Here is a 15,136-nt window from a genome sequence, read left to right as displayed (position 1 = left end):
TTTATTTGCAACATCATGCACGGTCATCTGAAATTTGTTTTCGTGAACGATATCTAATCAGTTACAACGGCGTTATCAGCGAAGTACGATAAGAAAACGGTAAAAATGAATGGGAGTATTTATATTTACTGTGCATTATATAGATGGATTCTCCGACAGCTCCGATCGTCAGCCAATCAAAGAGCAGTATTTCTCTAGGTCACGTTTACGCCTCACCTTGGCTTGAAGTCTGTTCTCCATTTTTGTTACTGTTTGGTTTCCATTCGATATTTATTGTTATTATCCAGCGGTAAGTTAATTTATTTGAATTTGAATAACATACAGCGTTTCTACAGGTCTATCGTAACATGTTTGAAGTATTTAACATTCCGAAAACAGTCTAATTTAGGTAGAATTTGGCGACAAACAAGGGCTACCGGTCGGCTTCATTGATTTTACGAAGAATTTAGGCCATTGCTGGCTTGATTTGTAAAGATGACGAACATTATTATATTTTTAGGGTTAAACCATATTTATTTGTATTGTATTATACTTGTAATGTCTTTTTTACGTGTTGACAAATCGGTCTGGGACAGAAAAGGATGACAGACCGGTGCCTGTTTTGTGTAACATTCTACTTATTTGATACAAAGCATAGCCATAGCAGCCGATATTTTTATAGTATAGTTTGTTCTGTTTAAGTGGAAATCCCAGCCGAGAAGGTTTTATAATTTGTTTATGAATTGTGACCATATCCCCCAGCCAGTTACTGAGATTTTAATGTTTAATTTACCCCTTTTTCACACAAAAATTACAAACGACTTAGGGTGGGCCCCAAGTCTTAAGAAAAAATAATGCGTTTAATAAGGAAGCAGATTAAATAAATAAAAAAGAAAACAATTAAACTGAAAAAAAAGGCAAGAAAATATGGAATGTTCAACTTAGAATTTGAAATGATTCACCGACACCTTAGCCGTAATTATAACCAAAGCCGCAGGGAATTTATGAGACGTATTGTCTTCATTGTCTTGTGATATGATTGAAAGACTTGATTATGTAATAATATTTAACAGCCCTTCAATAAAATAAACCCGGTGGCGTCATACATATAGGAAGAAGATTATTAGCAATCATAGATTATTTACGAGTAGGCCTACCGATATTTAGATGCAAGATATGGGGTGACCGAATGATTAACGCGTACGCGTTGGGTCATAATTAGGGCTGCCATCGAGTCAATTAAGTTGCGTGGTTAATTTCGATTCCCCGCTTGTGTGTGACAAGGAGTAGGATCCTTTAAGAGTGCTTAGTATGACGAGAGGGTGTGAGAATAGTGACAGACACCAACATAGTTGTAGTAGACTGCGATTAAACGGCGGACAATAATGTTGACACAGGATAATTCAAGAATGAAATTAAGGCTTCAATATTATATGTTAAATGGACAAATAAAATCTAAAAGAGCCCCCCCCCCTTCACCCGTGCCAAAAAGACTGCTTAAAATAGATTTTTTACGGTTTGGGACAGTTTCTCTCGATTATAGTGTTTTGAGACGGATTTCAAGCAAACCTTTTGACAAATCAATTAATTTGAAGATATTTGTAGCCCAAATATATCATCAAATCACACAATTTTTACGTGGGATAGCATCTTTAAATTAGACACAAAACAACCAGAACATCGCTAAAACGTTCAGATAATCTGAAGTTTTTGGGAGTTTTGATCTAAGCTACGATTGGATCCATTTAATTTCACCTTGCAGACTCACTTGTTCATTAATGCGTGTATCAGTCCAAAATTAAGATTGTATAACAGTATGAGCAATCAAGCATATAGGCCCTACTATCTCGCCAAAACTTGCGCCCATGGCAATTGCAAATATTTTCGTTAAAGATACATTATGGGAGATTAGATAAAGAACTGGCAGTTCTCATATATAATAGTTAAAAACTAGATGTAAAGGGAATTTGCTGAAAATTTCAGTCAAATTGATCCACTCTGAACCGAGATTTCAGCGATTGAATTTTCGGCCTATTCGCGATCATCATTACTAAAGTCGGTACGTAAAAAACATAGTCTCGATTATCCATTTCATGATTAAGTCATGAATGAAAGTTGAGCAGCAAATCGGATCCTAATCCAGTAAATATCGCAAGCTGGCGTTCATATCGAGAGTTGATTATAGCCTGGATAAGTTAATTAATGTATAATTAATAATTTAAATAACAATTCAGGCCTAAAGAAAGACCTGCAATAGGCAGATTTAGCTCTTGCATAATGTATGTTTAAGTTGTGTTACCGGAAAATGTCACGGTTTTTGCTCAGTTATAATGCACGTGTGATTCGCGATGGCTTTTTCTTAAAGAAAGGGCGGTATATTTAACTCGTTTTTATAACACATCTCCCTCAACCTATACATAAAATGAAAGATTTATTTAATGTTAAAGGCACAAACTTAATCAAATTATTTAAATTTATATAAGTTATATTAAATCACTTTAGTAAATAAGCTTTTATTCACGATAAATTAAATGTAAATGGCTGTAGGTAAATGTTTAAACAGATTGATTGTCATGTTCGACTGTATTTATATATCGTCTGATGAAGATTTGGAATAAAGATTATTATATTATTAGATATACTGTAACGTTCATATCGTTGACTAAGTAACAAATAACTGTTATAAATGAAAATATACGACACTAATAGATCAAAGTCGTCAGTTTATATACATAATGTGTATTAGTTAAAATTGTTAGTAATCAGACAGTAGTCATTAAGTAGGTGTTTTGTCACCAAGGTGTTAAAACTGTGACCATTGAATGATATATACTTTACTATTGTCAAGGTTTGTGTATTCCATAGCGATGGGCGTTATAAATAGTCATTATAACTATAACATTCAAATATTTTATATTTCAGATTTGAGAAGAGATGGATAAAGTTATGTAAACAGCACAGAAATAATTTCTAAATGGAAAATCTGTCCGAAGATGAAGCCCTACCAAACTACAGTTACCAACCCCAGTATAACCTTCATGGATTGGTTGATATCAGCACATTGCAACATTACCAAGGCGACAACCAATCACATATTTCCTTACATAATGCAAATATCCACCCAAATAATGACTTACAAACCAGTCATCTGACAGATTATGCAGGCCAATCATATGTCGGCCTGGGACATACTGTGGGATATGGGGATGGACAAATGACCAGTGGTTATCCCACGGCAATCTCCCCAATATCTGATCAACAACTATCCCTTAGTTCATCTCTAGGATCTTCATGGTCAAATTCAGGTAGGCACTTCATTTGAACCTTTTGGGGGTAATCTAGTTCCTTTAAAAGGAACCAGAAGTAATCGGTCTTATCCATCACATTTAAAAAACGTGCTAGAATTTCGACTTTTTAAAACCTTACTTCAATGTAGTTACCTCCCTTTAACCCAAAGTCCCAAAGTCTTAAACGATTCCGGCCAAATCGGATTCCGAATTATTTTTTGATTCATCTTCTTTTACTCTTACTTAAGGTAAAAATTGAAACACAGTTTCGTTATAAAACCCGAGACTATGCCTTTGAACCCTAAGTTGAACATTCTTAAGACTTGTTTTGTAAATAAAACAATGAATGAAATGGGGTTTAAGGTTTTATTTTTCTCCTCCAACCGAGCTAATGAAAAAATTTAGCCGGTCAGCAACTGAATTCCAACTGTCAAGGGTTATTGTACCCGAGACCCCTGTCTTTCATTCTATCCAAGTCCTTCGCTGTGCAACAGGGGAAATCCTGTGCACCATCCTGAAGAACCTTCTCGAACAACACCGGGATCGAACCAGGGACTTCCTAATTAGCGAACCAGGGACCTCCTAATTAGCGAGCCAGCACTCCACACACCGAACAACCGCGGTTCCTTGTAAACAAGAATCCATATTGGACAATGATCCATCAAACATTTTGGCCCGAATAAACTTTATGTCTACCTATACATGTCAAAGATTGGCATACGAATAAAAAAAAAATCAGCAACCTACTACTATAGAAGCCATGTTTTATTTTAATATTAATTAGTTTAATTTAATTACAGGTTTAGCCAAAGCACCGATGGGGAGATGGGGTGTAGAGCAATCGAACCCTCCATCACATCGTGTTGAAGTTGGTGGTATAGGTTGGACAGATATTCTACACAAAAACATGCATCAGTTAATGGAAGTTGATATGATGTGTGATACAATAATATTAACAAATACTCAACAAATAAAGGTGAGTAAGAATGTATCCAATAGTCTATAGACTTAAACAAAAAAGTTTAATTGGGTGTGTGTGTGTGGGGGGGGGGGGGCTGGAAAATCCTGTTGTAGACCTGAACTGACCCGTCCTGAATGGCAGATGACCTATCGAGATCTCAGTTTAATGAAACTTACACGGATGACCATTATTCAAAATGTACGATGTGACAGTGTCGGCTCGCTAGCCTGGAGTTCGCGTGTTCGATCCCTGCATTGGCCGAGAAAGTTTATCCAGATTTTCCGGCGTCGTTCTCTCTTGTCACTGATGCAGGACGGAGGGCCTGACAAGGAAAGCTGTCTAGTCGTTTGGATGTGACGAAAAACCGAGGTCCCGTGTACATATTGGCATGCACGTAAAAGATCCCTTGACAGTTGGAATTCGATATAGATTAGGCCGTAGTGCCGATGTACGGGCAAAATTTCCCTGATATGACGTATGCCCGTCTTCAGCGTCGGGACAGAACAGTAGGACTTTAAACCTCATTTCATTTCATTTTGACAGTGTTTTTTACTAATAATTTCTCGTTCGCATTTCATCGATGCACGGTAATTTCCACTTTTATACATGTAACAACAAATACAAAATGTTGCCATCAATGACATTTATAAAACTTTAACTGTGAAACTAATGTTGACCTGAAAAGATATCTGTCCCAAAGGGACCCAGATTAATTATCGAAATGGTAAAAACTATTCCATTCCATTAGCTGTTTGCCTTGTTACGATGGCTGTCCGTAGGCTGGGATGGATTGGGCTGATTGGCCTAACCCGTGCGCTTTAAATCATAAGGTCTGTCACAGAGTCAAGGGTGTGGTTTCGATCTCAAGCTTCTACATGACAAGGAGTAAGACCGACAGCCCAACCTCCAGTTTCCTCCCATTGCTGAAGTCCCCTGCATGCAAGTGAACGATTGAAATACAATTGTTCCATATGTTAGTCCCAATATGCCATATAGTTTGTTTCAAGTTGAGGTAAAATCGCATTTTGCCCTCTCTCTCGCTATTGGGATGGGACACTAATAGTTTCATGTTTTTATTTCAACAGGTCCACAAACTGATACTCATGTCTTCTAGTGATTATTTATTGACACTGCTGAAACGATACGATAACCTCAAGATGATACAACTACGACTGCCGGTAACAGTTACAATGGAGGCACTCAAGACATTTATATCATTTCTCTACTTGGGAAAAGCTGATCTAACATCTGAGAACATCCGTGATATCGCCGCCCTCGCTAACATCTTTAAGATACAGGTGCTGAAAGACCTTATTGTGAAGTTATCCGGAAACGATAATCTAGTCAGTGGGGATAAACTTTTTGATGTCCAGCCTACGGTGATAGATGTCTGTGAACGGCGAGATCAGTGTATTGATACCAGTTCCTTGGTGTTGACAACAGAGCAAGGAATTAATACGGACAGTTCGTTTGATAATAGCACCTCATCTCCCCCTAGCACCTTTCTAGATGATAACGGCACTGACGAAAGGCCTGTTTGTAAAAAGTTACCAAAGAAATCCCAACTAGTTTCATCGGCGGCTCACACTTACGGTACCAGATCGACCGCATCCCAAGGAACTCCCAAGTCAAGACGTAAAACATATCTTGAAGAACAATCCAAGAAAGATATGGAAGAGGCGGCCGCAGGAGACAAAGGCATTGAAGTACCTCAAGCTCGTCCAGAAGTTTACAGGGGAAAGAAGAGTCGTCTGCTCGCTGGTGCTCCAAAACAAGATACTCCCGAGGTACAACCTCCAAAAACAAGGGGCAAGTTCCGACGGAAGATCGAGTTAGTTGACAATGAGAATTTTGTTGCTGCTCCTCTCAATCTGTCTGATGTCAATGATGCATCCGCCACATCGTTTGTCCCAAGTTCTCCTGATGATCAAAATGCGTCAGCTAAGAGAGGACGTTTTAGGTAAATATTGCATTGAAAAGATAGCCTAGACTCGTAGTCTAAACAATCAATTTGAATTCATTAATATTAAATTGAATTCTGCTTAATCTAAATTCGTTTTTGAAGTAAATTGTCATCAAGGTATCTTGTTATTATTTACTAGTACCTTTTCTACAGAGATATGGATTTAACAAATGTTATTTTTCTTTTATGTAGGAAAATTGGGACCGGAAATCAAATGACAGTTAGACCTCCACCAAAGAAACGAGCTAAAATGGAGCTGCAGTTGAGTGAAGATCATTTATGTGAAGCTGTTGATGACGAGCTTCCCATAACTGTGTTTTCTGTCCCTGCAGAGGCACAAGTCCAAACACCAAAAGCGAAATCATCTCCCAAGAAATCCCCTAGTCAAAGAAATAAAAGGCGCCGCAATAGTAGATGGGGAAAATCGAAGAATCTTGTAGCAATTGCTAGTGACATTGAAAATATGGCTGAACACATTCCGGAGAATGAAAGACAATTTAAATGTAATCTTTGTGGAAATGAGTTTGTGTTTGCGAAACGTTGTATAAGCCACATGGTGAAGACCCATGGTGTTGAAGAAACCAATGTTATCCCAAACGTAATTATCCGGAGCAAGGATGAGTCGTCGCCCAAGGTGTGTGATATTTGTGGATACAAAACCAAAGACCAAAACTTCTGTTACATTCATTATCATAAATATTTCAAACATGGCGTGCCCTTACCACAAGGCTGGGAGATTTACAAATGTGACCAATGCGGTAAAGAATATTTTACCAAGTTTATGTTGAAGGACCACAAATTAACCCATAAAGAAGACACGCCATTTATTTGTGAAACATGTGGACAGGGTTTCAAAACACGCACCTGTTTAAACAGTCACGTGTTTCATCGACATAAAGAGGTGAGGAAACATGGCTGCCCTGAATGTAAAAAGAAATTTAAAACAAAAACACAGATGAGCGTCCATTACCGGACACACACTGGTGAAAAACCCTTTTCTTGTCCAGAATGTGATTATAAAAGCACAACTCGGGGTAACATGAGACTCCATCTTACAAATAAACATAAACATAATGTCGATAATGTCCAGCTTCTTATGCAAAAAATGACAAGCGGAATGCCTCCAGCTGATATGGCTAATATTGTCAAAGAGATTAAAGAAGCTGAAGCACTAGAGATCGACATCGCCGTTCCGGTAGAAAATCTCGTGCAAGTTGCTACATGCACATCCGTTCCGATAGACTCGTCTGTCCCGATAGCTACGACTGTTCCGTTAGCAAATCCTGCTTCTGTAGCCACCACTCTTCCCGTGGAGATCTTATCGATGGACAAACTAACGACTGTGCTAAGGAAGTGCAGTGGCATAAAATGGATGGACATTGGCGAACAGAATGGACAGGATGCTTACACGTGTGCCTTACCCCAATCTTCAAGCGGGTCGGCCATTTTGCTTCCGGTCTCTCAGACAAACCAGCCTTCGTCAGATGGTACGTCAACCTACACGACGTATACACTAGTGCCGAGTTCGGATCTACTCAATGTAAAATCACTGGGAGTGGACCCTGAGAGAACGACGACCACCCTAAAACCTGTGTCTTTGACACCACCACCAGCGCAACAGTCATCACATCTTTATATGCAACACTCACCTATAAGTCCTGCTGCAACCGTTTCTCCCGATGGGCATTTCCAGACACCGCATAATATGATTAGTTCACCAATCACACCCCCTCCACCCACATCCCACTCGCCTTACCCATCTGCATCCAATATGGTGAATTCGCCAATCAGCCCACCACAAATCAACATGTCCTATCAAACCTATGCACATAATCTCTCCAACTCGCCCATTAGTCCACCAGCACCAACGATGTCACCAAATCAGTCATACCAGAACATCAATAGCGTTTCTCCCGTTAATCTTCAAACCGCACAGTCTATGGGGCAAGATGGCGGTATTGTATCGGATGGTGACGTTGATTCGAGTTACAACCAACAACAATATGACACGGCCCTTTTACAAGTTTATTACCAACAACAAAATTTCTATCAACAAGGTTATTAAGCTGTGTTTGTTTTTCATAAAGCTATAGTTAAGACGAAGCCGATTTATCTTTTTATATCGAAAAGACAGAATTTAAGCTAAAAGAAGTACACAAGCCGACTTCCGCTTAATCTTTCGGAACGAAAATGTATTCGTATAGAGCCCGAGTAGCAATCAAAGTAACACACTAGTAACCCAATTTAATATTATATTTTTGATCCAAATCAAAGAAAGAGAAAGAAATGGGGTGTAACGTCCACTCGGGACTAACGTATGGTTCAATTTTATTTTCAATAATTCGCTTGCGCTTAGGGGTCTTTAGCAGTGGGAGGATCCGGAGAAAACCGACGAGGTTGGACAGGCGAACCAACTCCTTGTCATGTAAAACCGGGAAATCGATACCGCGCCAACTGACTCAATGAAAGACTTTATGATACAACGCGCACGCGCTAACTATTCAGCCCCCCCCCCCAAAAAAAAAAATCAAAGGGGTTTAGCTCAGCATTCTGGGCAATGTTCGTTATTTTAACATACTGACTAATGTTGGTTGCTAATGTGGACTAATGTTGGTTGCTTCAACATCTAGACTAACGTTGGTTGCTACAACATCTGAAATAATGTTGGTTTCTTTAACATCTGGCTAAAGTTGGTTGCTACAACATCTGAACTAATGTTGGTTGCTTCAACATCTGGACTAATATTGGTTGCTTCAACATCTGGACTAATGTTGGTTGCTACATCATCTGGGCTAATGTTGATGGCTTCAACATCTGGACTAATATTGGTTGCTTCAATATCTGGACTAACGTTGGTCGCTACAACATCTGAACTAATGTTGGTGGCTAATGTGGACTAATGTTGGTTGCTTCAACATCTAGACTAACGTTGGTTGCTACAACATCTGAACTAATGTTGGTTGCTTCAACATCTGAACTCATGTTGGTTGCTTCAACATCTGAACTAATGTTGGTTACTTCAACATCTGAACTAATGTTGGTTGCTTCAACATCTGAACTAATGTTGGTTGCTTCAACATCTGTACTAATGTTGGTTGCTACAACATGTGGGCTAATGTTGGTTGATACAACATCCGAACTAATGTTGGTTGTTTTTCTAGTGTGAATTTACAGTTTGTTTGGTCAATGACATTTGCTGAATATGGACTCGCATATCTGGCAACATCAAGAATATTATTATTGTTTTCTATTAACATACGAGTGCAGAGATCTGTATGATTAAAGTTGGTTTCAAATGGGTGTTTGTCTTCTTTTTTCCAAAACCCATTTCCCAATAACGGGCTTGGGGATTTTTATGGTTACTAGTAAGGAGACGACCATCTTTGGACTAACCTAAACACTGTCTATACCTGGTTACGAAGATGTTCAAGGTTCTCGAGCAGTAAATAAACTAAACTGGATCGAGCTGAATCCCAGTAAGGGTCGAGAAGAACCAAACCATGTACCTATTTCTGTGTGAAAAAAACCCCTACACAGTCATAAGTCGATGAAGAGCACAAGGAAATGTCACTGTCAAATCAAAATACCCTTCCCTATCATTGTACACGAAGTGATAGGGAACTAACCATATAGTAGTCTCTAAATCACTGAAGATATTTTGAAGAGACATTAAAATTCGGCCCATTCTTATAAATATGATATTGGATAAGATTTTGGGCCATACAAAACCCCAAAACATTGCCCCACACATTAATAATGAAAAAGTAATTTTGGAACACTACAGCCTTAAACTTTTCCCATACCAATTCTGTAACGGCACTGACGAAAGGCCTGTTTGTAAAAAGTTACCAAAGAAATCCCAACTAGTTTCATCGGCGGCTCACATTTATAAAACTTTAACTGTGAAACTAATGTTGACCTGAAAAGATATCTGTCCCAAAGGGACCCAGATTAATTATCGAAATGGTAAAAACTATTCCATTCCATTAGCTGTTTGCCTTGTTACGATGGCTGTCCGTAGGCTGGGATGGATTGGGCTGATTGGCCTAACCCGTGCGCTTTAAATCATAAGGTCTGTCACAGAGTCAAGGGTGTGGTTTCGATCTCAAGCTTCTACATGACAAGGAGTAAGACCGACAGCCCAACCTCCAGTTTCCTCCCATTGCTGAAGTCCCCTGCATGCAAGTGAACGATTGAAATACAATTGTTCCATATGTTAGTCCCAATATGCCATATAGTTTGTTTCAAGTTGAGGTAAAATCGCATTTTGCCCTCTCTCTCGCTATTGGGATGGGACACTAATAGTTTCATGTTTTTATTTCAACAGGTCCACAAACTGATACTCATGTCTTCTAGTGATTATTTATTGACACTGCTGAAACGATACGATAACCTCAAGATGATACAACTACGACTGCCGGTAACAGTTACAATGGAGGCACTCAAGACATTTATATCATTTCTCTACTTGGGAAAAGCTGATCTAACATCTGAGAACATCCGTGATATCGCCGCCCTCGCTAACATCTTTAAGATACAGGTGCTGAAAGACCTTATTGTGAAGTTATCCGGAAACGATAATCTAGTCAGTGGGGATAAACTTTTTGATGTCCAGCCTACGGTGATAGATGTCTGTGAACGGCGAGATCAGTGTATTGATACCAGTTCCTTGGTGTTGACAACAGAGCAAGGAATTAATACGGACAGTTCGTTTGATAATAGCACCTCATCTCCCCCTAGCACCTTTCTAGATGATAACGGCACTGACGAAAGGCCTGTTTGTAAAAAGTTACCAAAGAAATCCCAACTAGTTTCATCGGCGGCTCACACTTACGGTACCAGATCGACCGCATCCCAAGGAACTCCCAAGTCAAGACGTAAAACATATCTTGAAGAACAATCCAAGAAAGATATGGAAGAGGCGGCCGCAGGAGACAAAGGCATTGAAGTACCTCAAGCTCGTCCAGAAGTTTACAGGGGAAAGAAGAGTCGTCTGCTCGCTGGTGCTCCAAAACAAGATACTCCCGAGGTACAACCTCCAAAAACAAGGGGCAAGTTCCGACGGAAGATCGAGTTAGTTGACAATGAGAATTTTGTTGCTGCTCCTCTCAATCTGTCTGATGTCAATGATGCATCCGCCACATCGTTTGTCCCAAGTTCTCCTGATGATCAAAATGCGTCAGCTAAGAGAGGACGTTTTAGGTAAATATTGCATTGAAAAGATAGCCTAGACTCGTAGTCTAAACAATCAATTTGAATTCATTAATATTAAATTGAATTCTGCTTAATCTAAATTCGTTTTTGAAGTAAATTGTCATCAAGGTATCTTGTTATTATTTACTAGTACCTTTTCTACAGAGATATGGATTTAACAAATGTTATTTTTCTTTTATGTAGGAAAATTGGGACCGGAAATCAAATGACAGTTAGACCTCCACCAAAGAAACGAGCTAAAATGGAGCTGCAGTTGAGTGAAGATCATTTATGTGAAGCTGTTGATGACGAGCTTCCCATAACTGTGTTTTCTGTCCCTGCAGAGGCACAAGTCCAAACACCAAAAGCGAAATCATCTCCCAAGAAATCCCCTAGTCAAAGAAATAAAAGGCGCCGCAATAGTAGATGGGGAAAATCGAAGAATCTTGTAGCAATTGCTAGTGACATTGAAAATATGGCTGAACACATTCCGGAGAATGAAAGACAATTTAAATGTAATCTTTGTGGAAATGAGTTTGTGTTTGCGAAACGTTGTATAAGCCACATGGTGAAGACCCATGGTGTTGAAGAAACCAATGTTATCCCAAACGTAATTATCCGGAGCAAGGATGAGTCGTCGCCCAAGGTGTGTGATATTTGTGGATACAAAACCAAAGACCAAAACTTCTGTTACATTCATTATCATAAATATTTCAAACATGGCGTGCCCTTACCACAAGGCTGGGAGATTTACAAATGTGACCAATGCGGTAAAGAATATTTTACCAAGTTTATGTTGAAGGACCACAAATTAACCCATAAAGAAGACACGCCATTTATTTGTGAAACATGTGGACAGGGTTTCAAAACACGCACCTGTTTAAACAGTCACGTGTTTCATCGACATAAAGAGGTGAGGAAACATGGCTGCCCTGAATGTAAAAAGAAATTTAAAACAAAAACACAGATGAGCGTCCATTACCGGACACACACTGGTGAAAAACCCTTTTCTTGTCCAGAATGTGATTATAAAAGCACAACTCGGGGTAACATGAGACTCCATCTTACAAATAAACATAAACATAATGTCGATAATGTCCAGCTTCTTATGCAAAAAATGACAAGCGGAATGCCTCCAGCTGATATGGCTAATATTGTCAAAGAGATTAAAGAAGCTGAAGCACTAGAGATCGACATCGCCGTTCCGGTAGAAAATCTCGTGCAAGTTGCTACATGCACATCCGTTCCGATAGACTCGTCTGTCCCGATAGCTACGACTGTTCCGTTAGCAAATCCTGCTTCTGTAGCCACCACTCTTCCCGTGGAGATCTTATCGATGGACAAACTAACGACTGTGCTAAGGAAGTGCAGTGGCATAAAATGGATGGACATTGGCGAACAGAATGGACAGGATGCTTACACGTGTGCCTTACCCCAATCTTCAAGCGGGTCGGCCATTTTGCTTCCGGTCTCTCAGACAAACCAGCCTTCGTCAGATGGTACGTCAACCTACACGACGTATACACTAGTGCCGAGTTCGGATCTACTCAATGTAAAATCACTGGGAGTGGACCCTGAGAGAACGACGACCACCCTAAAACCTGTGTCTTTGACACCACCACCAGCGCAACAGTCATCACATCTTTATATGCAACACTCACCTATAAGTCCTGCTGCAACCGTTTCTCCCGATGGGCATTTCCAGACACCGCATAATATGATTAGTTCACCAATCACACCCCCTCCACCCACATCCCACTCGCCTTACCCATCTGCATCCAATATGGTGAATTCGCCAATCAGCCCACCACAAATCAACATGTCCTATCAAACCTATGCACATAATCTCTCCAACTCGCCCATTAGTCCACCAGCACCAACGATGTCACCAAATCAGTCATACCAGAACATCAATAGCGTTTCTCCCGTTAATCTTCAAACCGCACAGTCTATGGGGCAAGATGGCGGTATTGTATCGGATGGTGACGTTGATTCGAGTTACAACCAACAACAATATGACACGGCCCTTTTACAAGTTTATTACCAACAACAAAATTTCTATCAACAAGGTTATTAAGCTGTGTTTGTTTTTCATAAAGCTATAGTTAAGACGAAGCCGATTTATCTTTTTATATCGAAAAGACAGAATTTAAGCTAAAAGAAGTACACAAGCCGACTTCCGCTTAATCTTTCGGAACGAAAATGTATTCGTATAGAGCCCGAGTAGCAATCAAAGTAACACACTAGTAACCCAATTTAATATTATATTTTTGATCCAAATCAAAGAAAGAGAAAGAAATGGGGTGTAACGTCCACTCGGGACTAACGTATGGTTCAATTTTATTTTCAATAATTCGCTTGCGCTTAGGGGTCTTTAGCAGTGGGAGGATCCGGAGAAAACCGACGAGGTTGGACAGGCGAACCAACTCCTTGTCATGTAAAACCGGGAAATCGATACCGCGCCAACTGACTCAATGAAAGACTTTATGATACAACGCGCACGCGCTAACTATTCAGCCCCCCCCCCCCCAAAAAAAAAAATCAAAGGGGTTTAGCTCAGCATTCTGGGCAATGTTCGTTATTTTAACATACTGACTAATGTTGGTTGCTAATGTGGACTAATGTTGGTTGCTTCAACATCTAGACTAACGTTGGTTGCTACAACATCTGAAATAATGTTGGTTTCTTTAACATCTGGCTAAAGTTGGTTGCTACAACATCTGAACTAATGTTGGTTGCTTCAACATCTGGACTAATATTGGTTGCTTCAACATCTGGACTAATGTTGGTTGCTACATCATCTGGGCTAATGTTGATGGCTTCAACATCTGGACTAATATTGGTTGCTTCAATATCTGGACTAACGTTGGTCGCTACAACATCTGAACTAATGTTGGTGGCTAATGTGGACTAATGTTGGTTGCTTCAACATCTAGACTAACGTTGGTTGCTACAACATCTGAACTAATGTTGGTTGCTTCAACATCTGAACTCATGTTGGTTGCTTCAACATCTGAACTAATGTTGGTTACTTCAACATCTGAACTAATGTTGGTTGCTTCAACATCTGAACTAATGTTGGTTGCTTCAACATCTGTACTAATGTTGGTTGCTACAACATGTGGGCTAATGTTGGTTGATACAACATCCGAACTAATGTTGGTTGTTTTTCTAGTGTGAATTTACAGTTTGTTTGGTCAATGACATTTGCTGAATATGGACTCGCATATCTGGCAACATCAAGAATATTATTATTGTTTTCTATTAACATACGAGTGCAGAGATCTGTATGATTAAAGTTGGTTTCAAATGGGTGTTTGTCTTCTTTTTTCCAAAACCCATTTCCCAATAACGGGCTTGGGGATTTTTATGGTTACTAGTAAGGAGACGACCATCTTTGGACTAACCTAAACACTGTCTATACCTGGTTACGAAGATGTTCAAGGTTCTCGAGCAGTAAATAAACTAAACTGGATCGAGCTGAATCCCAGTAAGGGTCGAGAAGAACCAAACCATGTACCTATTTCTGTGTGAAAAAAACCCCTACACAGTCATAAGTCGATGAAGAGCACAAGGAAATGTCACTGTCAAATCAAAATACCCTTCCCTATCATTGTACACGAAGTGATAGGGAACTAACCATATAGTAGTCTCTAAATCACTGAAGATATTTTGAAGAGACATTAAAATTCGGCCCATTCTTATAAATATGATATTGGATAAGATTTTGGGCCATACAAAACCCCAAAACAT

General features: G+C 39.5%; 2 protein-coding genes across 2 annotated transcripts; both read left to right on the top strand.

The window, feature by feature from the left end:
- The first annotated feature begins 186 nt into the window (after window positions 1-186).
- On the top strand, window positions 187-9,490 carry LOC126823547 (zinc finger and BTB domain-containing protein 49). The gene is made up of 5 exons (XM_050552443.2): window positions 187-289; window positions 2,902-3,284; window positions 4,067-4,242; window positions 5,313-6,187; window positions 6,383-9,490. The coding sequence occupies exons 2-5, from the start codon at window positions 2,954-2,956 to the stop codon at window positions 8,253-8,255; spliced, it is 3,255 nt and encodes a 1,084-aa protein (XP_050408400.1). The 5' UTR covers window positions 187-289; window positions 2,902-2,953; the 3' UTR covers window positions 8,256-9,490.
- Window positions 9,491-10,521: 1,031 nt separating this feature from the next.
- LOC130013215 (zinc finger and BTB domain-containing protein 17-like) lies at window positions 10,522-14,697 on the top strand. Its single transcript, XM_056101961.1, has 2 exons — window positions 10,522-11,392; window positions 11,588-14,697. The coding sequence occupies exons 1-2, from the start codon at window positions 10,536-10,538 to the stop codon at window positions 13,458-13,460; spliced, it is 2,730 nt and encodes a 909-aa protein (XP_055957936.1). The 5' UTR covers window positions 10,522-10,535; the 3' UTR covers window positions 13,461-14,697.
- The last annotated feature ends 439 nt before the right edge of the window (window positions 14,698-15,136 follow it).

This window comes from Patella vulgata, chromosome 6 (genome assembly GCF_932274485.2).
Source record: "Patella vulgata chromosome 6, xgPatVulg1.2, whole genome shotgun sequence".
NCBI classification, from domain to species: Eukaryota; Metazoa; Mollusca; class Gastropoda; family Patellidae; genus Patella; species Patella vulgata.
Note: the sequence above shows the minus strand (reverse complement) of the source record. Positions and strands in the feature narration are given on the sequence as shown.